Genomic DNA, 24,842 nt, shown 5'->3' on the forward strand with positions numbered 1-24,842 from the left:
GCCCTAACTGTGTACAGACATTGTCTGTTGTGTTTGGCTCAGGGCATGCTGGTTTAGTACATGTGTTCCTGCACTACTGTGGCTGAGAAGCTATATTTTTCCAGGTCCTTTGCCAGCTGGGTTCCAGTTCATTTTTGCACACGAGAGGCACCTGTGTGAGATCAGCAGGCAGGGAGAAGGTAGAGGTGACTTTCCTCAGGCAGCAGCGTCCTGGTGCCAGGCTTGTGGGCTCTGGGTGATGCCGCTTTTCCCCACGTGTGCCTGCAGCCAGCCTGTCCTGCACTTGTCACGAGTTCTCTGTGATTGCCTGACTCCTGTTTCCCTGGTGGACATGGCGCTGCACCCACGGGCACCTGGGGTGTAGACACGTGTCTGGGGGCTGGGGGACAATCGAGGCTGTTGTATCACACTAAGGAGGAGGGGCAGGAAGCCCTCCAGGGTCCTCTGTGGAGTGCTGAACATGTCACTGGAGGGGTCTGAGCAGCCACTGCTCACCCGGGTCTCAGGCTGACAGGCTCCCCTGCGAGACGCGGGAGGCACAGGACATGGACAGAAAAGCAGAGGAACTGGCGAACGGTGCTGAACCGGAGTCCGACAGACCTGGGCCAGTCCCCCTCTCTGTCACCTCCCAGTGAGTGTCTCAGAAGCTCACCTAGCCCCTCTGGGCCTCAGATTCCCCATCTGTGAAGCGGACAGAGTAATGCCTCTCCACTGAGGGTGGTGGTCAAATTAAACACAATGGTGTCTGGGAAAGCCCTTTGCACAGAGGAGAGGGAGGCTTTCATGGAGCGGGACATTCTCATAGCCAAACAAGGACCGCGCAGCTGAGGAGCAGCCTTGGCTTTCTCATTCTCCTGATGGCGCATTTGGCACATCCGCGTGTGGCGCTGTGCTAGGTGCTGGGAATACAGAGAAGAAACAGACCTGGACTCTGCTCAGACGGAGCCCTAGCAATTGGCAATCACAACGCAGCGTGAGAGGGGCGCTGAAGGGCTGAGTGGAGGATGCTATGGGAACTCCTCTAGACCTAGGGATGGAATCACAGGGATCTTCTAGAAGCAGGGGTGTCTAAGTTGAGACCTGAAAGAGGCACAGGGGTTAACCAAATAAAGGAGAGAGGGTCTCAGGTAGAAGAGACAGTGTGTGCAAAGGGCCAGAGGCAAGAGAAATGTAGGCCAAAGGTGAGGAGTGGGGAGTGATGGGGCCGTGGGTGAAGGAGGCTGATCATGCCCTCCAAGGGGTTTGGGTTTACCGGGCACATTCCCTGCTCCAGGAGAGACACAGCTGGCCCTGGGCCCGGCTCCAGGCTGATTTATAAGCTCCCAGTGCCAAGAGCAGCTGCATCACCTGTTTTGAAATCCGAAGCATGTAAGGCTCTGGAGCGAACGCTCTCTGTGCCTTTGCCCAGTGTTGACCTGAGCTGAAAGGAAGAGCTGCCTCGGGGACTCTGTGGACTCTGGCCCTCGCCCTGTGCTCCACAGTGGGCAGGAGGGAAGTCCCAGGAATAGAAGCTGCTCCTGCCGAGGCCTTCTCCACCTCTTCCCGCCTCTCGGCCCTGCTCCCGGTCAGAATCTGATACCCTCTCTCTTCTTGGTGTGCCAAGCCAGGCAGCAATGGCCACTGTGATTTTCCACCTGCTCTCCAGACAGGCAAGTTTTGTAAGACCAGAGCAGGCTCACATTGCTGGTTCTAGGGGACACTGAGGTTGTTTTCCCCTGGGAGAGTAAAAGCCCCATCGGTGGTGTAAGGAGAGGCAGGAGGAAGTTAAGCAGAAGAGAAAACAAAAAGAGAAAAAGCTGAGCTTGTATTGCTTACTTGTACCAAACCCTGTCTCCTCCAACCTATTTCTTCTTGTGGTTTATCATTATTTGTCTCAGAATCAACTTAGAGAGCACCTCCTCCAGGAAGCCGACCACGTCCCTGTTTTGAATGAGTGCCCTTCTTTTATCTTCCCTGTGTTCTGTCTATATATGTCCAGTGGGAGCTGTTGTTGACTTGTCTGCCTTCGCATGAGACTAGCTCCTTCAGTTCAACGGAAGTGACCGGGACACAGTCCTACGTGCTGGCCTGTCCTAGGTGCTCAGGGGGCACTGCACCAGGTCCTGGAGCGGCCCATGATCTACTGAGGGCACAGGCTAGCTAAGTGGCCCCTGCTTCATGGTGCTGGAAATCACCGGGTAGCACTCTGCTGTTTGCTTTTTTAGCCCTAGAGGTGGCAATGGCTTCTCACTGCTGCTGGTCGTGGGTGCCTTCCCTGTTCCCTTCACCTGTGCGCCGTGTGCAGAAGCCCCCACAATGACGTCTCTTCGCGTGAACCACTGCGGGGAGTGATGCTTCCTCTTGGGCTTCCGACCGAACGCCACACCAGGTCCTCAGCTTTGCTCCCTAAGCCAGTCCTCACCAACCTCTGCACGCAGCTCTCCCCTTCCCGCTTCACACCCCAGGAAACCGAGGCTCAGCCCAGTTCGGTGACTGGCCCCAAACCACGGAATTCCGATCGCCTAGCCTCCAAGTCTGTGCGCTTCCTCCCTGGTCATGCTCATCATGAGCGAGGTTTCCATCTCCTTTCCCGTCTCTAGGCAGAGTGGCTTCTAGACCCTTCCATCCTTCACATCTTTCCTTTCTGGCATCTGGGAACAGGATATTCGTCTGTCTAGGCTCTAACTTTTATGTCTGGAAAATGTCAATGTGTCTCCCTGGAGTCCTAAATCATCTGTGTGAATGATAATTGGTGTGAGCCTTTAGTTGAAACCCGGCTTTCACGCTTGGTCCACGCTCAGCTCAGGCAGGTGGGAGGTGGGGGATGGGGAGCCTCCTAAAGAGTTTCTCTCCTGTGGCAGAGACAAGACACAGATAAGGAAAAACAACCGGCAGTCTAACGCCACTGTCTCCAACTGAGGCCTTCATCATTCAGGTTTGGCTTTGACCTTGGAAGCCAGAAGCCTCTTTCTCATTCATCCTAAGGAAATACTCAGAGAGACATGGGAGAAGAAGGATGAACAAAGATTGTAGTGGCAAAAAAAAAAAAAAAAGTAGAAATAAGCTGCATGTCCATCAGCAAGGGGCTGGTGATATTAATCACAGCCCCACACTGGAAATGACTCATTTACAAATCCACTAAAACTGATCTGCATTCGTTGACATGGAAACAATGTCCAGAGCAAGTTGTGAAATGAAAGGAACTGGTTATAAAACAGCGCACATGGTGGGATGTGTTTTTACAAAAAAATAATCTTGATTTGTTTTGCTACATCTCCATATCCAACCCGGCAACCCTACAATCTCCAACCTTTAGGCCCATCCACTCTTCCCTGATTCCCAAAACTCCTGCAAGGCCCGTCTGCCCATCCCTACCAAGGAGCCCCTATTCCTTCTCCAAGATGGTCCTGAATGCAACTGCTGGCCCCTTCGCCCTGTGCTCTGCCCTAAAGCACGTTGCTCGCCACTGTGGCAGCTCCCACTGGGGTGTGTTGGAGCCACTCACTAGCTTCCTATCTTCTTCATTGGTGGTTGGATTTGATTTGGGGACTCCAGAGCTCGGCCCCTAGTACACGCTCTGCACGTGTTTGTCGGACACATGAATGAGGGAATGAACCAAGACAGGATGCTGGAGGAAAGGGTCAAAATAATTTAGCACCTTTCACATTCACGCTTTGGCCTGGGTCCTGCGGATGCTGTACATGATGTTAGAGGCGGAAGAAATTGGCACCAAGACTTAGAAGTGCTAAAAGGTGGAGCACACCTTTGTAATCCCCCGCGGAAATGTTTCTATGTTAAAAACATGTTTCTGAGTCCACACTGGTACTACAGAATAAACACGTAGCACTAGCGGGAGAAGGGGCAGCCCTTCTTCTTAGTAGGATGCCAACTAATAAACGTAGAAAGAAAGAGAGAGCTGGAAAGTCACCATTTTCAAGCAAGAATCACCAGTGGATGACAAGACCATTGGGTGAGATGGTGTTGGAGCAGAGCAGGGTATTTACAGTCTCAAAGCATCTGCCAGACGACTCATTGTTCACAGGAGGAGAAAAGGTGCAGTGGGGAAATCTGGCAGAGACCCTTTCACCAGCGATCAGCACCAACACCACCGAGAAGAGGACACACTGACAGCAGAGGCGTCGCGCTGAGAAGGCCACAGCACCATAGGTAAGATCCCTCCGGCCCTCAGAATGCCACAGTATTTGAGGAGCATGAGGACACAGTCAAACAAATACAACTAAACAGTGAGCCTAGAGCAGTGGTTCTCAACCTGTGGGTCGCGACCCCTTTGGGGGTCGAACAACCCTTTCACAGGGGTCGCCTGAGACCATCGGAAAACACATATATAATTATATATTGTTTTTGTGATGAATCACTATGCTTTAATCATGTTCAGTTTGTAACAATGAAAATATATCCTGCATATCAGATATTTACATTATGATTCATAACAGTAGCAAAATTACAGTTAGGAAGTAGCAACAAAAATAATTTTAGGGTTGGGGGTCACCACAACATGAGGAACTGTATTAAAGGGTTGCGCTGAGAACCACTGGCCTAGAGGCTTTAAAAAGGTGTCAGTGCTGTGAGAGACAAAGGAAGGCTGAGAAACGGGTCCAGACGGAGAGAGAGCAAAGAAGCAAGGAGCGTAACAGGAAAATGCGATTCATGCTTGGATTTGCAAACATAGTCCGAGCTAAAGGGCAGTAGGAGATATTTCGCAAGATTGGGATACAGGTTGTCTATGAGAGATGCAGTATTGTAGTAACGATCACTTCCTGAATTTGGTAATTGGGGTTACGTTAAAAATGGCTTTTATAGGAACTTTGTATTATGAGAAATTTCAAATATGCAGAAAAGCAGAGAGAATAGTATGAGCAATTGTATACTCATTACTTAGGTTTAACTATTGTTAATTTGCCACCCTTTGTTTTCTTAAGTGTTTTAAATATTTAAAAGGAAATTACATATATCTCATGATATTTTGCCACCTTTACAGAATAAGGACTTTTTTTTAACATAACCCCACTACCATTATTAACTTACCTAATGATTAATATTAGTTTCCTAATATTATCTAATACTAATTCACATTCAGATATCCCCATTTGCCTCTAAATGTGTCTTAAAGTTTGTCTGTTCAAGCCAGGATCCAATCGAGACTGTGCCATGCTTAGCTGTTACATAAGAAAAGCCTTAAACTTATGTCCTAGGTCCTTGTTTTCTTTATCTCCTTTTACTCAGTTCCTTCCTTGTTTTCCTCCTTCCTTCCTTCTTTCCTCCCACAATATTGATCAAGGGCCTTATGCTGTGTTAGGCGCTGGGGATACAAGATGAAGAAGATAAGCTCCTTGCCTCAGGCTTCTCACAGCCTAATGAAGGAGGAACGGTCACGTGACAGACAATTATAAAGCTGTGTGAGAGCTCTGCCCAAGACAGACACTGGCCATTCCACAACTCTTTGTCACGTCCATCAAACGATGAGAAGAAGAAAAGGGAGAAAAAAAGGCATTGGTTTCGGGAGGCAATTGGAAAAACTACTAAATAAAGTATTAGAGGGATGTGGATTTCAAATTCCCTTAGTCTCCCAGTCCTGCATTCTTATGAGTCAACAGGCATCGGTCATTAAAACCATTTGATGTCCAAGTTGTTTCAAGTCTATTTTTATTTCCCATCGTAGCTCCTTGAAAGGCTCTAGCCAGCCCATGCCTCTGTACACAGGCAGCCTTCCATGACCACAACAGGAAAGCCACAGTCTGCAAGGAGGACTGTCCCCTCCCTGGCTGGGGGTGGATGGATGAGCCTTCCTGGGATATTCACCCTCAGGACGCAGATCCCACACATCAGCCCATTTTGAGTGCGCGCCTGCCCATGTGCTGTTTTCAGTGTTGTGATGGGCCCCGAGCCCCCTGATGTGGGGCATTATGGTTTTTAAAAGCAGGGGTTTGGGTCTCAGAGAAACCTGGGTTCAAATCCTGCCTCTGACCCTCACTGATTTGTGGCTTTGGGAAGATTTCTAAATCCAGTATTGAAGAAATCTTGCCACAGTCTAAACCTGACTCCTCTGATGTGGAAAATATGCAACTTCCAGACACAAAGCATTAGCATGTTTGCACTGTGGAAGTCCTTCCTTCTTGGAGCCCCGGCCGTTCTCCACGACATGCTGACCTGCCTCACAAAGGAGTCGGAAGCACCACGTAAAACATCGGGAACACACATGGATTGAAAAATCCCTCACAGAGAAACTCATCGTGCTAAGGCCAACCCAGTCTGCAGCCTGGGTCCCAGGCCAACGCCTGGAAGGTTCATCCACCTCTGCAGGGTGCTTCTGAGACTGCGTCCAGGCGCAGAGCAGGAGCAGCTGGTTGGATGGCCCCGAACAAAGGTTCTCTGTTTCTCTAACAAACGCCATTGAGACTGTAGCTGGGCTGAGGAGAGACGCCGAGAGAGATGTTTTGGGTTGGGAGAAATATTTCTGAACAGCCTTCTTTTTAGTTTTCCACGCTGCCGTTTCTGCTCCTTAATTAAACGCTGTTTATGGGCACCTCTCCTCTGGGGAGCTTGCTGACAATGTTCGTTCAAAAGCTTTAGCACTATGCCCTAAAGCTTTCTGTAGCTCACTGCTGTCCTGAAAACTCTCGCCAAAGCCTTCAGCTGAGGGTAGGGGTTTGGAGAATTGTGAAGGGTGTAGGCCCAGGCTCCTATATTCAAAGAATCTCAGAGTTGCAAGGACAATGGGTGGTCCTCTGGTCTAAACCTCCTCATTTTTTGAATGAAGAAACTGAAACTCAAAGAGAGGAAGTGACTTACCCAGGGTCATACAACCTGTTTATGGTAAAGCAGGGACTAGCATTCAGGGTCCCTGAGTCCTGGGGTGGCCTTGCCTTGGATAGTCCTTGTGACTGTGGAAAGTCACTTGCCCCCTGCTGCTGAACGGTGTTCCCGTCTATGCAGGGCTCTGAAGAAGTCCTACCAGACGGAGAACAGTATGAGCAAACGAGAAGACAAGTATGGTCCATGGGAACGGGTAACGGGTCAGCCTGTGGATAGCAGGATATGGACACGCTTTCATTGGTTGTTCAGTTTCATGTCCCATTTACTGAAACAACGTGCCTGCGTCCCCCTGTTGGAGCTGTGACCCTCATGATCCAGCCCTCGAACCAGTCACAGAAGCATAGTCCAAATAAGCCAGAACATGATGAAAAGGGAATTTAATTTTTTCTCGTCTTTCCGGAAGGGCATTATGCAGGCTTCCATGTTACCTCATGGCAGCATACCTTGTAGGCTCTTCCATTCTTTTTTTAAACTTTAAATCCTCACCTGAGGATATCTTTTCATTGCTTTTAGAGAGAGAGAAACATTGATGTGAGGGAGAAGCATCGATTGGTTGCCTCCCATATGCACCTGGACCAGAGATTGAACACAGAACCTAGGTATGTGCCCTGACTGGGAATCGAACCCAAAACCTTTCGGTTACAGAACAATGCTCCAACCAATTGAACCACACCAGCTGGGACTCTCCATGCTTTATTACTTGGATTGATTTGTCCTTTTTCCTTAAATCTTTTCTGCTTTTCCTTCAGCTCCTCTGCAGCTGTCTTTCTCTGCTGACTCCAGACTCTGCATCAAAAATGTCTAGGAATTGGTCTCTCGGGGAGATGGGGGAGAAAGGAGAATTAGGCTGTCAGTTTGAGGCTCTCTTAGGCAGATTGGGTGAAGGGAAGAAATTAGTGAAATTTAATCGATTTTATCCCATCGTGGTTATTTTCCCACAAATGATTTTTTCAAAGATCTTACTACCATCCCTAGTCTAATTACACTTCTGATATTACTAGTGCAGATTTATTCATATGACATATGGCTGACTGCGTGCGTGACTTGTCCCAAGCCTGGGATAGCATGTAAAGATAAAGGAGCCCTGCACCCTGTCTGCAAGGAGAACACAGGCTTACATGGCAGACAAACAAAGAGACCATGGTGACAGTGTGTGTCCAGAATTATGATAGAAACATGCAGAAGGGGGTTGGTTTAGGAGCTGGAAGGTGTCCGGAGAGGATTCTTGGAGGACATGATGTTGATCGGGGACTTGTAAGAGTCAGAGGAGTGTGCAATGAAGAAGGAAGAGGAAGGAAATTGAGGAGACAGCAGCAGGGGCCAAGGCACCAGCAAGAGAGAACCTAGAGAAAGGTGGGGTGGGGGGTGCAGGGGACCTGAGGATGGGGGGTACGGGCAGGGCTGGAACCCAGAGGGGCTTGTGCGCGGAGCCCAGGAGCCTGGGTTTTGTTCTGCAGGATGCCGGAGCCACGGGCAGGCAGGCGAGAGGCGGGATCAAACTGGTGTTGTGGAGATCACTCTAGCCGCAGTCTGGGGAACAGATGGGGCCGGATACCAGCGAGGAGGCTATGCGGGGAAATGACGGTAGCTACAGGGTGGGGGGGAGGGAAGAGAGGGGTCATTTGGAGATTTGGAGAGATACTTGGAAGCTTGGTGTTTGATTAAAACCCAGGGACGAATGATGTGAGTCTGGCTTGGGCAATTGGATGCTGTCACTGCTATTCATCAAGACAGAAAATGTAGGGGGGAGGTTCTGGAGGACAAGATAGCATTAAACTTGGACTATGTTCGTGTTCTTTAAGTCAAGTTTCCCTGTAACTCAAGATTTAACTTTTTCTATTTGGTTTCTAGTTTCTGCGATCATACTAAATATATATTTAAACAGTTTTATCGAGATATAGCTTGCATACCATACGATTCACTCATTGACATGTACAAGTCAATAGTTTCAGGCTATTCATGGAGTTGTGTAACCAACGCCAGAATCAATCTTAGAACATTTCCATTGCCCCACAAAGAAATCTCACATCTCTTAGCCCTGACCCTCAAACCTTTCCTACTTCTCTGCCCCCCGCCCCCAGCCATCCCTCTTGACTATCTAGATTTGTTTGTTCTGGACATTTCATATAAACAGAATCATAGCCCATATAGTTTAAAATATAACCAAATCTGCCTTTACATTTTCAACTGTTACCAGTTTGGCAGACATGCTTGGCAATGGGGTAATAGGATGGGTTTTATCACAGCTCTTTCATTTCCAAATGACAGTCATACAACTCAAACTAAGTTAAGCAAACGGGGGATTGACAGGCTCATGTAACTGGGAAAAATGGGGTGGACCTACCTTTAGGGTTGACTGGATCTAAACATTCAAGTGATGCCATCAGGCTTCTCTCTCTCTGTGCTTCTGTCTCTTCATCTCTCTCCCCCTCCCTCTCTGCTTTAATTTCTAGACACCCCAAGAAAGACTCTGATGGGCTCAGCTGGGGTCATGTGCACTCACTGAGGCCAGAGATAATGACTGGCTAGGCCCGAGTCACGTGACCACCCACAGAAGACATCCCAAAGGGAGGGGTTGCCAGTGTTGCTAAAAACAGGGGGAAGGGATGCTGGGTGGGTGAAAACAGTGGATGCTCGGCACATTTTCTGACCTCCACCGGCATCGAACAAAGAGAAGATTAAACAATTAAAGTCACGCGTGATTAGAACCAGACCGATGCTGTTGATGGCGTTTCAAAAGTTCAGAGCACCAGGGCTCCCTGGGATGTGTGTGTTTTCCTTATTTGTGACCCCAACTTCAGCGATGGGCAGCGAGTCCAAGGTGAAAGATCTTGAATATGTTTTGTTTCACTTTACATCTGTTTTATATAATATTTTATTTGTTCTGAGAAATCCCCAACCGCTTTTTGATTTCCCATCATACGAGTAAATAACATAATACTTTGGCTGTTTTTCAGGTTCTTTCCAAGTAGATAATAATTTCTGTTCTTTTCTGTCTTTTTTTTATAACTGGGTTTAAATGAGGGTGATGGGTTGTTTTTCAAAACTGGTTGTCCAACACCAATGGTTTCTTCTTTTGTTATACATTATAGTCAGCGTGTTGGGTTCCTACTGCTTAACACCCTGATATTGTAGGAAACTCTTTCATTTCTGCTTCTTGTGACTTCCTCTGATGTATCTACTTGGCAAAGTCCTACTCATCCTTCGAAATATCGATCAAGTTTCCTTCAGGAGGGAACAGACTACGCCTAACTTATTTCTGTACCCAGCAGTTAGCACAGAGCTAAACACACGTATACGTGAAACGATTCGTATCTATTTAGCCTAAGGATGGTACATGGGTTTTGTGTCAATTAGGATAACATTTGATTGCAAGCATCAGACAAATCCAATGAATTCAGCAGAGGTTTACTTTTCTCACATTTTAGGAAGTTTGAAAACTGCACATGTGGCACAGGTTAAGGGGCTCGATGAAGCCATCAGAGACTTAGTCTGAAGATCCCCAATGCATATGAGGTAAGAGGGAGGAAGGAGAGCGGGCCCAGCTGTACGTAGTGGTCTTCTGCATGGTGTCTCATTAGCCACCCGTAGCTGCCAGGGAAATTGACTTTCTCCTCTGGCTCTATTAGGAAGGAAGAATGAGGGGATGGGTATTAGCTAGATGACGGATGGCACTGACCACATATTTCATCTCATGTTCAAGGTTAATGGATTCAAGGGGAGCTCTTTGTTAAGACTTGTCTGGGCCCAGCAGACAAAGGGCCTTTGGTGGATTCTTAATGTCTGCCGTGGATATGGATATAGTGTGCGTGGTGTGTATTTGCCATTTTTGCCCAGGGCATAGATTGATCTATGTGCTGGACCATCTGCTTTCTCCTCCACCCTTACCCCAGATGCTCTGTGTGCTGAGAGGCAGATTCTGATGGACTGGATCCCTTTGCCCCGACTTCTGGTTGGGTTTGGCCTTTGGGAGGTGGTGGCAGAGAGGCAGAGGAAGGGAGGGGACAGATGTCAGGATATCTATTCCCCGACTCCCTCCCTTCTGGATCGACATGGTTTATTGAAGCCACGTCTCTTCCTGTGGCCCACTCGGGACATCGCTCCTCTTACATGTTCCTGTTCGTTACCCTTCACCTCGCTGATTTCCCCAGACTCTGTCCACACCTTTGTAGGCAGTTCTTTTAATACGCTGCCCTCAAAAATCCCAGTTTAAGTGTCCTCTTTCCTGCACAGATCCAGACTGAGGCAGTCTGTAAGGATTTGGGTGCTTGTTCTGGGTGAAGGTGTTGGAGTTAGTGATGGACACCTTTGTCTCTCTCTTCCTTCACGTCAAGAGCAATGTGCCTCCTACACTTGAAAGGATACCTGACTTGCAACGCGTCCTGGGATGTGATCAGAAGTCTTTTTCATTCATTTGTATTGATCAGCGCCCCCACGCTCCCCACACAATGATGGTGCAGCTGGCAGCTGCCTGGGCTTACAGGTACATCCAGCTGTGAGGCGTGTCAGGTGAGGGCTTTCAGGCATCAGCGGGAGGGAAGGGCCCTTGCTCCTGGTTCTCTCCAGAAAGTACGTGGCAGGCTAGTGAGAGCTGTCATTTCTAGAGCTGTTGATTAGAAGTGGCTGTGCACCAGGTGGCTTGAAAGGACAAGAGCAGCCACTACTGTGGTACCATGTGCTCTCCATCCTGTTCCTGCCTCTGCCTTCCTGCTGCCCAGGGCGTTGGAGTCTATGCTCCAAAAACAGGCTCCTGGTGTATTATTAGATCCCCACCTCCCTCCCTCCTCTCCTCCCCAACCCCTCAGTGTGCTGGAGGAGGGGGCCGGGGAGGAGCCATTCACTGTCTTCAGAGCAGGGTTTCTGAAACTTGAATGAACTTGTGAATCACCAGGGGGGATGGTGTCAAATTGCAGATTCTGATTCAACAGGCCGGCTGCCGGGTGGGGGCAGAGATTCTGCGTTTCTAACGAGCTCCCTGGTGCTGCTGCTGCTGCTGATTCAGGAAACACGTGCTGGGTAGGAAGGACTCAGAGGTGAGCCTCCTGCGGGGTAGCCACTAGCCACACCTGGCTATTTACATTTGTTGTCTTGTGTTTGGTTTCTATCGCATAGTCTCATCAACCCATCAGAAGCCAGTTTCTAGTGAGAGAAACCCCATTCAAGAGGTCGATCGCTTAGGTAAAAAGAGAAATAGGTAGGTTTTTAGAAAAGCGGAAAGATAAGGCGATGAACCAATGAACAGGGTCCAGGGACTCAAATGGCGTTGCATTGTTGTTGTCACCACCACCGCCTCCCCCATGATGATGATCCTCAGTCCTCTCCCCTTTCACTGCGCCTTGGCCTCTTTTCCTGGAAATCTGGTCCTCATTCTCTCTACCTACAGACTCTTGTTGGCAGGTAGCTGCAGGCTGAAAGGATCACCCTCGCTATCTGAACGGAATAGGGAGCTCTTTCCTCCAGCGTCTGACTCGTCCTGCATCACCCTGCACCAGATCTCTGAGCAGGGCCTGGAGTGCCCTGGCTCGCTCTGTGGGAGGTGGGAGGACACCGTCGTGGGCAGTGAGCGGAGGGGGAGACACGTGCCCCCTAAAGGAAGAGCTGGTGGTGCCCAGAGGACCGGGGCAGACAAAACTAGCGACGTTCTGTTCACTCCTCCCCGCTGCTGTCTTCCGCCTCACTAAGAATCCCACGCAGAGATTCCCCCTGAAGAACCTCTCTCCCGGCTCCTGCCACCCTTTGATCGTTCTCCGTGGAGAAAAGAGAGCTTGACAAATGTTTTGCTGGGTGCTTTCAAGAGCACCACCGTCCTCCTTGTGTATTTTCGCTGCAACCAATTATCAAAGCTTCTTTTCGGTACAGAAATTAAAATCAAAAGACAGACGTCCTGGCTAGGTTTTCCCTTTGCTTTCTTCAGGCATTTGATAGCATTGCACACTGCCTTGCCTGAAGAATTTATTTCGATTGCTGGAGAGCAGTGAGCGGATGACAAGGGTGGAACATAGCGGGGAGAGGGGACAGGCAGCTGCCTGCCCAGGGGGCACCGGAGGCGGGCTTGGTCTGATGTTCACGCAGGGGCTGGAAGGACAGGACAGGGGGGTGAGATCTGTGGACGGCTCAGTGCTGGGCGCACACACAGGGAAGGCAGGGCACGCTGCGGCCAGGAGAGGAGTCAGTTACAGCCACTTTTCCCTTTTCTTAAAATAAGAAAAGTGCAGATTAGATTGTTTTTGGATTTTTTGGGAGCCCAGGGAAGAGTTTGGGGGTCAAGGGGTGGTTAGGAGAGGCTCGATTACATGTGGCCAGGTCTCCAAAGCCAGAGGCACAGGCGTCGGGAATGTCATCTCCTAGACCTGCATCCAGCTCCCTCCTGTCCGCCCTCCTCTCATGAACATCCCATCTGCGCAAGGCAAGGCAAAGCCTTGGCACCGCCCGGCGGGGTGCCAATCCCCAGTCAGAGCAGCAGGAGGAGAAGGAACACTGGTGGGGTCCTACCGAGTGCCGGGCACTTCGCATTCGTGAACTCAGTCATCCTCACACCAGACCTGTGGGGAAGGTCTGCATGTCCAGGCCACAGACGAGGAACTAAGGCTCTGAAAAAGTTAAGTCAGTCTCACAAGGTCACCTAGCTCATCAGCAGTAGAGCTGGGATTCAAACTCAGGTTTGTCTGATGGCAGAGCTGGCACTCTTCATCCGCCCATTCATCCATCCATTGTCCATCTGTCCATCCATCCATCATCCCTCCATCCACCCGCCCACCCACCCACTCATTCAACAGGTATTTATGGAGCATCTGCTATGTGCCCAGCACTGTGCTAGGCAGAGAGGATGTGGGAAAGGGAATAAGATAGACAGTTCTTGCTCTTATATATCTTGTAATGTAGTGGGATGAAAAAGACAGTAAACAAATAGATGTAACATATGCTGTAAAAAGCAAGATGGATGAAAATAAAGTAGGGTTAGAGGAAAGCACACAGGCAGCAGGGCCAGGGGTAGGGTGAGGTAAGCGAGGCTCCTAGGATGCCAAACTGAAGGAGGTGCCCACTCTCAGGGCCTTGCAAACACAGGGTTGGCGCTTGCATGACTCTGGCTCATTAAATTTTGCACCTTTTGGTGCCTCGCTTGCTTTAACCTCATCCTGGTACTGCAGATAGGAAGTCACGGAGGGCAGATGACATCTGAACAGACACCACGTGGTTCTGCATGGTCCTACAGCATGAGGGTGTTATTTGCAGCATGAGCTTCGGTGTGGGTGGGGGTATTGAGCAGAATCTGCTGAACAGAAGGCATCCTTGCATCCCAAGTATGCCAGAGACTGGGGGGATGCAGGGGACCAAGAGATGGAGAATTGGGAAGAGGTGAAGGAGGTCTGGGGGGAGAGTAGTGGGCAAGTGTCTCCAAGGCAACCGGAGCCAACGGCTGTATCAGGCAGGGCTTCTAAGCCAAGGACCAGAACTCTCCCAAAATATAACTTGAGGCCTTTGACCTCAAGACTGAGGGCATCTTCCTGAGAAGATTGTACTCTTCTGAATCCCTGACTTCTCAGTGTTTCCTATATTTGGGGATGGGAGAGGGAAGAAAGGTTCTTTCTCTTACCTGAAGAATATGCCTATGCATGCTTTTTACACATGCTTAGTTTAAATAAACTGGCCAGAAGCCTGTAAGTCCCAGTGAAAATGAAACCAGAGATTCCCAAAGCGGGGTGCCTGCACCAGCAGCATTAGCCTCACCCGGGAACTTGTCAGCAAGGCACATTCTCGGGTCCCACCCAGATGTGCTGCACCAGAAACTTTAAGCAGCCCTCCAAGGGACTCTGGGGCCTGCTCAGGTTTGAAAGCCACCGGTCTTGATGAGTGTCACCCATGATCAGTGAGAGGCTCTTTGAACCTCACCTGGGCAGAGACACAAAAGATGGCCTTCTTGGAGAGATGGCAGTCTGCAGCCAGCAGCAACCCAGGGAGGGAAGTGTTACCTGAGGCCGCCTGAGAGGAGGCCGTGGAGTGAGGCATGGCATGCAGGTCCCCCTCCCACTCTGATGCCCTGCTCCGCAATATTTCGTGAACCTATTTGTAAAGACCCTGGAGAAGCCAGGGCCTATCACTTACTTCTGACATATGACAATGACACTCGCATCAACATATACAGTGTTTTTGAAGTTCCTGCTTGCAGCGTCCAACCTCACCAAGGCGGAAAATGAGAAACGTGATCATAATGGACTTGGCATGGGAAGTGGCTGGGGTGGAGCCCTCTTGTCATGTCCTGGGAGCCGGACAGAAATGAAGAACCAAGATAGAGGAAAAGGTTATAAAAATGTTTAGTCTTTGCTTTATTGAGTTACAACAAATGAGCAACAAGTTAGAAAAATTGTTTCTTTCCAAACTCCCTAGCAGTTTATTTGTGCAGTGTACTCAAATTGGGGTGTACTCAAATTGGGGTGGGTGGGTTGCAAACACAGTTCATATTGCAACATTTACACCAGATATGTGTCTTGGTTTTTCTTCTTTAAAAGTTAGGACTAACTGGAGATAAAAAGTGCACTCAGAAATCTAAAATTGGCCCAAAACAAACACACAACAAACAAAAAAAACCCAGTTCATGGTGAGGCTTCAAGCTGAAATCTTGTCAAATACCACACTGAAAAAAGGCAGTTAGGAACAGAAAAGGAAACCAAAGCAGTTCATCTTTGTACCGTCTAGATAGGAAGATCTCTTTTTGTATTAATTTCATGAAAGTAAAGATAATGGTAACAAATGTGAGAGCCCTTTCTGCAGGTACCTCAAATGGTGCTGAAAAAGGACGGCCACCTGCCCCCCAGGGCCCCCGGCGCTGGTTGGGCCCAAGGTCTGACTGAGAGCCCAGGCTGTTGAGAACCCTGTAAGAGGCCATTCAGAAAGCCTTGTCCCCGGCTACACAGGAACTCCAAAGGCGGCTGGGGGGAGAAGTGGAAATGGATTTGATTTGGAAGATCTGCCATCTGTAAACTCTCTCCAAGTTGAGACCGACAACTTCTCCCTGGGAAATCTAAATTTCAAACTGCCTTGAAAAATGAACTCTCCCTACCTAAAATCCAGTAGCTACAATGGCACTAATGCTAACAATACCCCCTCCCCAAAATTAATAAAAATAAAAAAGGAAGAAAGAAAAAAGCACGCATGATCAGCCCTTGCTCTTGGAAAAAAATCGGAAGATGGTAGCGCTGGAGATGGAAATTGCCCTCGATTAAAAAGGTAGCAAAATCCCCACATGGTACAAATTGGTTCCAGTAGAGCAAGAGGTGGGGGCCGGGGCAGAGGAGCAAACTATTTACAAGGAACCATTGAAAACGCAGTAGTAGGACTTTGGCACAACGAACAATTCCCACCCGTCCTCTGGGAGGCGCCCGTGAAAGTCGCTGGGTTCCTGCACGCTGCAGGGACAGAGGCACGCTGGGAGCCTCTGGCCAGGGGGCCCACCTCAGGCCTGGGAGGGAAACTCTCTTCTTTCTTCAAAGATGGAGCGTCCCCTGTATCAGCTCAGCCTTCTGACCGACGTCCCTAGATGACACAAAATCAGAGACAAGGCATCAGGGAGGTGGTGGAAGATGGTAGGGGCTGTCTGTCCCTTGCTCTCCTGGGAACAACCCTTTCTAAAGCCCTGGGGCAGAGGGGGGGGTAGCGGAGGGGTGGTGGACGGGGTGTGGCAGGGGGGAGACGGGAGGAGAGACAAACACCCTTCAAATTTGGGGCCAGAGCACAATCTGACCGTTATGGGAAGTGCCTCCAGAATCAGGCTTTTGAACATGGGCGGGCTTTCTGAGTCAGTAACGGAGGTGACCTGTGATTCTTTTCATCATTACAAGACCCCTTCATTATTGCCACAGAGGCAGCCAGTCACAATGGCTCCTAAAAGGCTCTGGAATCAGACAAATTGAGATTCTGATTCTGTTCCTTCCCAATTATGAGACTTGAGGCTGTACACACGTGATTTATTCGGTCTAGGGCTTAGATTTCGCTTCTGTAAACCATGGATGATAATAGCATCCATCTCATTGAGTTGTTTTGATTAAGCAAGTTAGTATAGGCACCAGCACTTGGAATAATGCCTGGTACACGGTATTATATTGATATGGGCTTTCATTGTTTTGTTAGATGGAGCCTTTTCCAAACATGGTAGGCTATATAATAATAACCACAATCAGATGGCACATTTTAAGTGTATTTTTAACTTAATGTTTATATCAACCCTCAGGAGTGCTGGTATTATTAATATTCCCATTTTATAGGTGAGAAAACTGAGCACAGAGAGGCTAAATAACTTGTGTGCATGTGTGTGTGTGTCTGTTTGTGTGTTAGAGGAAACACTTTCTCCCTTTCACATAAACGAAACCAAACTCTGTCTCTTCAAGTGATGGGCACACATGCTCTCTTTTTTAGCTAAACCTCAAAATTAAGGTGGTTTTCTCTCTGGCGATCGGTTTTTATGATTCCCTGTGTAATTTCTCACGAACATGAACAAGCATCCTCCTCCAAACATGCGCATTAATAAAGAAAAAGTGCTGAACAAGGCCCTTAAAAAAACCGATTGCAAGGCCACAGGGGTGACTTGGAGACCATTGTACAGAGACACTTTTATTTTTGCTTCTGCAGAGATCCCAGGTGTGTGTGGAAGCACCCCCACCACCCTGGACTGGGGTTCTCCGTGGGCCTCTCCCAGGCATGTAGCCGCGGCGGGACCCGCACTGCGGGGTGGGCAGCTCCTTGCAGTGACTCTGGGGAGACACTGCTCTGCTTGGAGCAGAGGAAGAGGACGCAGAGGCTGGGCTGGTTTCTCCACCTGGGCCCCACTGCCTCCCCCTGGGCAGCACATCCCAGCTTGCAGGCCACGTCCCTGAAAGGTCTTGTCCCAGATGCCATCAGTTCTCTTTGTTGAGCGTCCCTGGGCGGGGCCTTCCCGAGCATAACTGTCCTCAAATTGCCTGCTTAACTGTACGTTTCCTGAGGCCCATGAAGACATGGACGGGCCTGCAAAGTCCACTTTGGACCCCTGCCACCCGCTCCCCACACTGTGTCTGGCCCACTCAGGATAAGTTCACTTTACAGCTTTTTTTTTTTTTTTTTTTTTAAGGGTATCACAGTGATTTTGACTATGTGGCCTCTTGTGAATCTACTGGGTTTCTACTCGGAATCTTACCCCTTGGTCAGACATTCCCCACTGCAGACCCCAGAGCACCAGGTCTCAGCTTTGGGAGAAAACTGCAAGGTCATTGGGCCCGGTTCCTGACAGCCACTATACAAATGTTTCTACCAAGTGGATGGCCAGGACAGCGGACCCACTGCCTCCCTAGTGGTCCCCTTCTATCTCGAGGACAGCTTGGAATGTTAAAAAGTACTATCTAATTCTCTAGCAAAATCTGCTTCTCTCTTACTTTATCCGTGAGGGAAACGTGAAACAATTAGAATTCTTTCCCCATGTGATGGCTTTGTTTCTGTTTCTCTTTCATTTTCCCTGTAGGGATTTCCCAAAGCCCTTTGTACTCGGGAGACAATAACACTGTATTCCATGAGAAAGGGAGACAAGCACAGTGCTGGTGATTTATTATCTCTCAATTATATTTCTGAGTCAAGCTGCCTTTTATAAGAGGGGGCATGGTCTGATTTTAATTAGAATTGAGATAAGGGAACTATGGCGGCCTGGAGAGGGATGAAGCAATTTCCCAGTGAACAGGGAAAAGTCTACACCGCCCCAAATCAACCCTGCACCAGGCCTTGGTCAACTCTGGCCCATCTAGCAGAAGCTCTTTCCCTACAGCAGTTTGGGGAGTCTCTGGGGTTGGGGAAATTGCTGAGACTTACTAGCCAGGTAAATCTCCCCCAGGCTGCTCTCAGGGAGACTCAAGACAGAAGGAGTCGAAGGGGCTATTGGCCCTTCCTTGCCCCTTTTCCATCACTGAATATGATCCAGGGGTTTCAACAGAATTTGAGCAAATGGGATCACACCTGGAACTCACTAGGCAGACTCCTGACATGGTTACGCACATGAGTTTGAATCCCAGCCCCACCACGTCCTAGCTCAATGCCCTCTGACATGTCATCTCACTATGCCTTGTTCTCATCAACCATAAAATGAAGAGAATCATGTTGACTTCAGAGACTTGTTGAGTTAACACATGTACAGTGCTTGAGCAGTGCCTGGCATGGTAGGTGCTCAGTAATGTTACCCCCCGTCGCTGCTTCAGGCTCCCCATCCCCACCCCTCTGAGATGCAATGAACAGTCTGAGCTTGTACAAGTGGGGCCCCAACCCCAAAGTCAGCTTTGAAAGACAGGAAGCAAATGGCCAAGTTCTGATCCGTATAGAGAAGAGTGTGCAACTTCAGAGCCAGCATCCATTGAGGAGGTGCTGATGCTCATGCTGGCCCATTTGGGGGCTTCCTCTTATATTATCTCATTAAATCCTGACAACAACAGACAACTGTATTGGTAAGTGTTAGGGGCTGAATTAAGCCCCTCACTCCCTTGCATACATTGAACTTCTAGTCCCCAATATGACTGTAATTGGAGATGGGGCCTTTGAGGGGGTAATTAAGGTTAAATGAAGTCATAGGGTGGGGCCTGATTACGACAGGGCTGCTGTCCTTATAAGAAGAGGATGCACATGCAGAGAGAAGGACAGGTTTTGAGAAGACTTGATTATTCTTGCCAGGTGCCTCATTTTATTACTGAATAAACGAATGAACGAGTGACATGGCCATTAATAAAGAGGCATGGCAATTTCCAGGGCTCCCTTTGGGACCTTATCAACCATTCTGAAAGGCCTTACCCTGTATTTTATTATTTTCAAAGATGACATGGGGTGGGGGTGGTAGGTGACCCTCAGAGGAGCCAACCCGGGCAGACTGTACATTGTGACTATTCCTCCTAGTTCAAAGCTGTCCTTGGAATATTTGTGCTTTGGCCAAGGTGGACCTTTCCCTCCTATATCCCCACCCCCAGCTCTGACCCCCTTTTCTGAGCTCACCACCAAGCAAGCTACTGTGCTTAGGCCTTGATTTACACAGACCTCTTGTGAAGCACAAATACCAAGGGCTTGGGTGGCATGTCCCATTATGTGGATGACATGGCCATTAGTCACCATGGTAACCTCCCTTCCCAGGGCTTTGTGGTTCCACAGACCTAATATACACCAGTCTCTTCCAGACCTGCAGGGGTTCTGGGGACCCACTCAGTGCACCTAGGAGCAGGGCTATTTAACGAGACTCACAGAGCACCTAATACCCAACCTTTCACATCAATAGATACAACCCCACATCTCCAGCCAGTAAACTCAGACCCTCTTAAAAAATCCAAAAAGAAAAGAGAAAGAAAAGAAAAAGGAAAAGACACATCCTTTCTGTGATTTTTTCTTCTTCCAGGAGCCAACACAAAACAACTAGCCTTTACACCGAACAGGCCCCAAAAGGCGGTGTCCGGACAGGCCACCAGCCACACGGCTGTCACCCATTAGCACAGCCTTTCAAATGACATGAAATCTACCAGCCCCTGTTTTTCTTCCTTTAAAAATAAAAGAACCCATCACCTTTGTCAACATCTCTGTCCCCCTACAAGCTCTGTTGCTTCTGGCAACAAAAAGGAAGAAAGCTCGCTTCCTCCCCTAGTGGCCCCGGGGACACAGGTGTCATTACCTGTCTAGGCCTGGCCAGCCTCAGCAGCGACACTGTCGGAGTCCGAGTCGGCCAGCTCTGTGGTGCCTTCGGCCGCAGTCTGGCTCCAGCTGTCCGACCGGTCCGAGATGGCATCCTCCTCCCCCACCGTCACCTCCACCCAATCCACAACGCCTGACTCGTTTTCGTCGCTGCCCTGGCCGTCCCGGCTGTTGCCCTCTGACCTGTCCGAGGTGGCCTCTGAGGGCTTTGCCGGCAAACCATCTTTTGCTGGCTCGATGCCCACTTTCACCCTGGGTACCAACTTCTCCAAGTCCTCTTCGCAGAGCTTTTTGGGGTCCTTGTGGTATTGCGGACCCACCTCACTCCCGTTCTTTGGGCTCTCAGCGACAACGGCTTTAGCGACTTTCCTCGACAGGGTGACATAGCCATGGTCATCCGCTATGTGCTGCTGCTGGTACTGCTCCAGCCACTTCAAGGTCCCAGTTTTCAGCAGGCATCTGTTCTCCTTGAACCAGCGCACAATTTCAGTTCGGACCAGGCCGGTCTTTGCTGCTAACTGGTCATACTCCTGGGGTGTAGGCCACTGTGTTCTTGCAAACGTGCTCCTCAGGAGGTGGACCTGTTCTTGACTTTTTGTAATTGCTGGTGAGGGGCTGGGCAGAGAACTGACCAGCTGGGCACCGGAGAGCTGGTCAAGGCGAGACAGAGCACCGTTGGGGACCACCACATCCTGGCCTTTCTTCCCAGAGCCCATGGAATCCAAGACCGCTTGTTCCATGCCATCCCGAAGCTTCCGCCGCTCTGAGAACCAGGAGTCAATCTCCCTCCTGCTCAGCTTGGTCTCCACCCTTAGTCGGTCCAGTTCTGCTTGGGTCGGAAAAGAGCTTTTCATAAAGCTGTCTTCCAGGATTTTAACCTGACCCTGTGTTTTCTCTTTGAACTTCTGCGGGGCAAAGTCTGGGTAGGCATGGTACGTGCGGCCGTGACGGGAGGCCGCTATGGCCAGCTGGTCTTTGGCAAGGGATTCGCTGGTGATGTGGACGATGCCCCTTTGACACCGGTACCGGTGGTCACTGAACCACTTCTTGATCTCGCTCCTGGCAAGGCCAGTCACCTCAATGAGTCGGTAGACCTCAGCATCGTCAGGGAACTGGCTCTGGAGAAAGCTCGCCTTGAGATGGGCTATCTGCTCCTTTGTCTTCTTGCGGTCGCTGGCCGGGGTCAGCACAGGGATGGACACCTTAGGTGGGGGCTCTGGCACCTGAGCGACGTGTGGACGCTTGGGTTCAGGGGCAGCTTGGGGAGTCACTAAAGGTCTCTTCTGGCCATGGTTCGTCACTCCGGCCACAGCAAGTGTGATGGGGGAGCAAGGGACGGTTGTTGACCCACTGGTCACCTGAGTCAGCACCAGGCTGGTCTGGCCGAGGATCTGACATGGCACAGCTGTCTGGAGGATGGGCTGCGACATCTTGGTGGGGGCCAGCTGGGTGGGCAGCACAGTGATCGTCGGGGGGACTGTCTGGATGGTGCCATTAAACATCTTCTTCCGGGCCTCCTCTACTTCCTCTGGGGACCAGCTGATACCGTGCTTTAAGCGCTGGGTGGCAAACCAGATCCTGATGTGCTCTTCTGGGTGTTTGGAAGCAGCTGTCAGCCAGGACAACTCTGCCTGGGTCGGGTAAGGGAACTTGTTGAAGGAGTTGATCATGGTGGCGTTTGTGTCCAGGGCAGAGTTGTATTTGGTAGTATTCAGTGGGACGGGGACCTTGGGGACCAGGTTGATATTTGGTGGGAGCTGGACAGAAGGCATGACGTGCCCTAACTCTTGGAGCAGCTCCACGCCTCCGAGTCTCGAGAGGATCTCAGCTGTGTCTGTCACCAGGCGGGCAGTCCCTTCCACGTGATTCTCGGGGGTGGTCTCCTCGGGCTTCTTGGGCACCTTCTTGGCATCAGCTTTCGGTTTCCCTGACTTCATGATGGGGGTTTTACTCACTGAGATCCCAGGGTCACTGTCACCGCTTCCGGGGCCGCAGGCGGTGACGACATGGTTGGTGGCTTCGATGGACTGCTCCAGGACAGTCTGATTATTGCGTTTGATTAACTTCAGCTTAAAGTTGGTCTCCCCGGGGTGGAACTTGGAGTTGTGGTCAGACAAGGAGTCGTACTTCTTGGTTGTGAAGTTACATTCGGCACACACATAGAGGGGGTTGAGAATCACGTTGGGGTGCTGCATGTCCACGTGCTCCGTGAACTCGTTCAGGTTTTGTGTGGAGTAGGGGCAGTATTTGCACTCATAACCGCCTTGGAGCTTTTTGGACGGGTTCTCCCCTGTCGATTTCACCTCTATCACTTCATTTTCTTTGGAAGAGTTTTCAGGTTCTGCTGCCCAGCTGTCCTTGGCCGCTTCAGGCTGTGACGTGCTGATCCCTTTCTCTTCGGCCCTGTCTCCTTCCCCGGGCACATCTTGCTCTAGTACTTGCGATGTCCGAACCATGCACGGGGTTGTAGATTTCCGTTTGCTCGCCATACTGCTGGTCTGCGTGCAATGGCTTATTTGGGGGTGGGGCACGTAGGAAAGGGGCTGCGAAACTTTTGGAACAAACAAGGTCAAAGAGAGGCTCTTGGCTTTATCCCCCTCCAGTGACTTTGGCTTCTCTTCAATGCTGAAGTCTAGTGTTTGAGTTTCCAGAATGATCTCAGCACAGAAAATTGTAACTGCTCCAACCGTTAAACACAAGAGGCAGCATCATATCTGTGGGACAAGAACAAAGACAGGGTCAGTGTTTATTTACAAGGCAAAAGAAACTAGCATTTCTTAAAAAAAAATAATTTAAGCTCTTCACATGTATTTCTTTCTTTTTTAATCCTCACTTGAAGATATATTTATTGATTTTAGAGAAGGAAGAAGGGGGGGGAGGAAGGAGGGGAGAGAGAGAGAGAGAGAGAGAGAGAGAGAGAGAGAGAGAGAGAGAGAGAGAGATGTGAGAGAGAAACTTCAATAGGTTGCCTCCCATATGCGCACCGACTGGGAATTGCAACTGGAATTTAGGAATGTGTCCTGACTGGGGATCAAACCTGGAGCCTTTTGGTGTATGGGACAACACTCCAACCAATTGAGCCACCTGGCCAGGGCAACTAGCATTTCCTCCGGGTTACACTCATGACCCATCACAACTGGCACCCAAATCGAACACCCAGGTAAGCTCAGTTGGTGTGAGAGTGGGTACACATAAAAATGAAAGAGAATGGGCCCAAAGCAAGCAAAGGAGGGTGCAGCTCACTCATTCACGCTTAGAGAGAAATCGATATAAAAAAGCAACGAAGGTACTGAGGCCTCCTGGAGTGGTGGGTGGGGTGGCGGGGGGAAAACTGCCAGTGAGATGGAGCTGGGCTCTCCAGCTGCTTTAATTGCTGGTACATCAGCAGCAAGACACTTTCCCGGGGCTGGCAAGTGGCATTTATATGGGCATTAGAAAAGAGATATAAATTTTTGTCTCTTGTCGTAAAAATAAAATCACTATAGGTAACCAGAAAATGCACTGAAGTATAAAGGAGAAAAACAATTACCCCAATATGATAGTTTATTCATTTCCTTCCTTTCACTTGAAAGGTTCCCCATTTCTGTACACATGGAGGAAAAGAATGATTTGAAAATGGCTGCATGACACCCCATTGTAGAGGTGCGCCACACAGACTGTATTTAGCCATTCAACTTTTGTTGGACGTTTATTTGCAATTTTTGGCTCTTCTCAACAAAATTGCAATCGACACCCTCAGTCCTTATTTCTGATAACTACTTTTGGATGAATCTTAGAAACAGAAGCACTGAGTCAAAGAGGATTACCATTTTAAGTTCTCTGTACTCACAAGGCAGAGTTTTTGTACCAACTGGCCTTTGCCCTGACAGTGAATGAGTGCCCAGCTTACCACTCAACCTACATGAACTATTACCATGAAAAAGCCTTGCCAACTACGCAGGTTAAAACTGGTTTAATATGCTTTTGTCCTTTTTCTTGATTGCTATTAAGGGTGAATGGTTTTCGAAGACTTACTTGCCATTTATATTCTTTCTTTGGGAATTGTCTGTTCGGGACATTTTTATAGTGTGGTGGCTCAGTGGTTTTATTAATTTGTGAGAGTTCTCTCTATATTAGGAATATCAGTACTTTATTGGTTGCAAAGCTTTCCCAGTCTATCATTTTACCTTTTAGTTTTTATATGGTGCTTTTCATGTTTTACATGTGAAACTTTTAATTTTAAGGTAGTGAATTTATTAATTTTTTCTCTTGTGGCTTCTTTCATTGTAATTTCATGTACAGAAAGGAATTCCCTTCCTTGATAGCCAAGACATATTATTTTGTGTTGTCTTAGAGTGTATTAGCTTTATTTA

The 24,842-nt window shown here is 49.2% G+C and overlaps 2 protein-coding genes and 1 long non-coding RNA gene across 5 annotated transcripts in view; 1 reads left to right on the forward strand and 2 right to left on the reverse strand.

Annotated features, from left to right (window-relative positions):
• The window catches only part of DERL1 (derlin 1), a 38,397-nt gene extending 32,772 nt beyond the window's left edge, over window positions 1–5,625 (forward strand). The window contains exons 8-9 of one of the 2 annotated variants that reach the window (XM_090283405.1): window positions 4,022–4,146; window positions 5,279–5,625. In XM_090283405.1, coding sequence (XP_090139531.1) covers window positions 4,022–4,127 — 106 coding nt within the window. In that variant the 3' untranslated portion in view covers window positions 4,128–4,146; window positions 5,279–5,625. The remainder of the gene's footprint in view (window positions 1–4,021; window positions 4,147–5,278) is intronic. The other variant, XM_090283406.1, reaches the window with a different exon arrangement.
• A 10,308-nt stretch (window positions 5,626–15,933) lies between these two features.
• Window positions 15,934–23,046, reverse strand: ZHX2 (zinc fingers and homeoboxes 2). The gene is made up of 2 exons (XM_090283408.1): window positions 20,471–23,046; window positions 15,934–16,344 (listed from the first exon to the last, which is right to left on the reverse strand). The coding sequence occupies exon 1, from the start codon at window positions 22,977–22,979 to the stop codon at window positions 20,475–20,477; it is 2,505 nt and encodes an 834-aa protein (XP_090139534.1). The 5' UTR covers window positions 22,980–23,046; the 3' UTR covers window positions 15,934–16,344; window positions 20,471–20,474.
• An 89-nt stretch (window positions 23,047–23,135) lies between these two features.
• The window catches only part of LOC150004033 (uncharacterized), a 126,054-nt gene continuing 124,347 nt past the window's right edge, over window positions 23,136–24,842 (reverse strand). For both annotated transcript variants that reach the window (XR_016512358.1, XR_016512359.1), the window contains exon 3: window positions 23,136–23,204. This is a non-coding gene — a long non-coding RNA (uncharacterized LOC150004033). The remainder of the gene's footprint in view (window positions 23,205–24,842) is intronic.

The sequence above is a fragment of the Furipterus horrens genome, unplaced genomic scaffold (genome assembly GCF_987537825.1).
Source record: "Furipterus horrens unplaced genomic scaffold, mFurHor1.1.pri manual_scaffold_7, whole genome shotgun sequence".
Taxonomy (NCBI): domain Eukaryota; kingdom Metazoa; phylum Chordata; class Mammalia; order Chiroptera; family Furipteridae; genus Furipterus; species Furipterus horrens.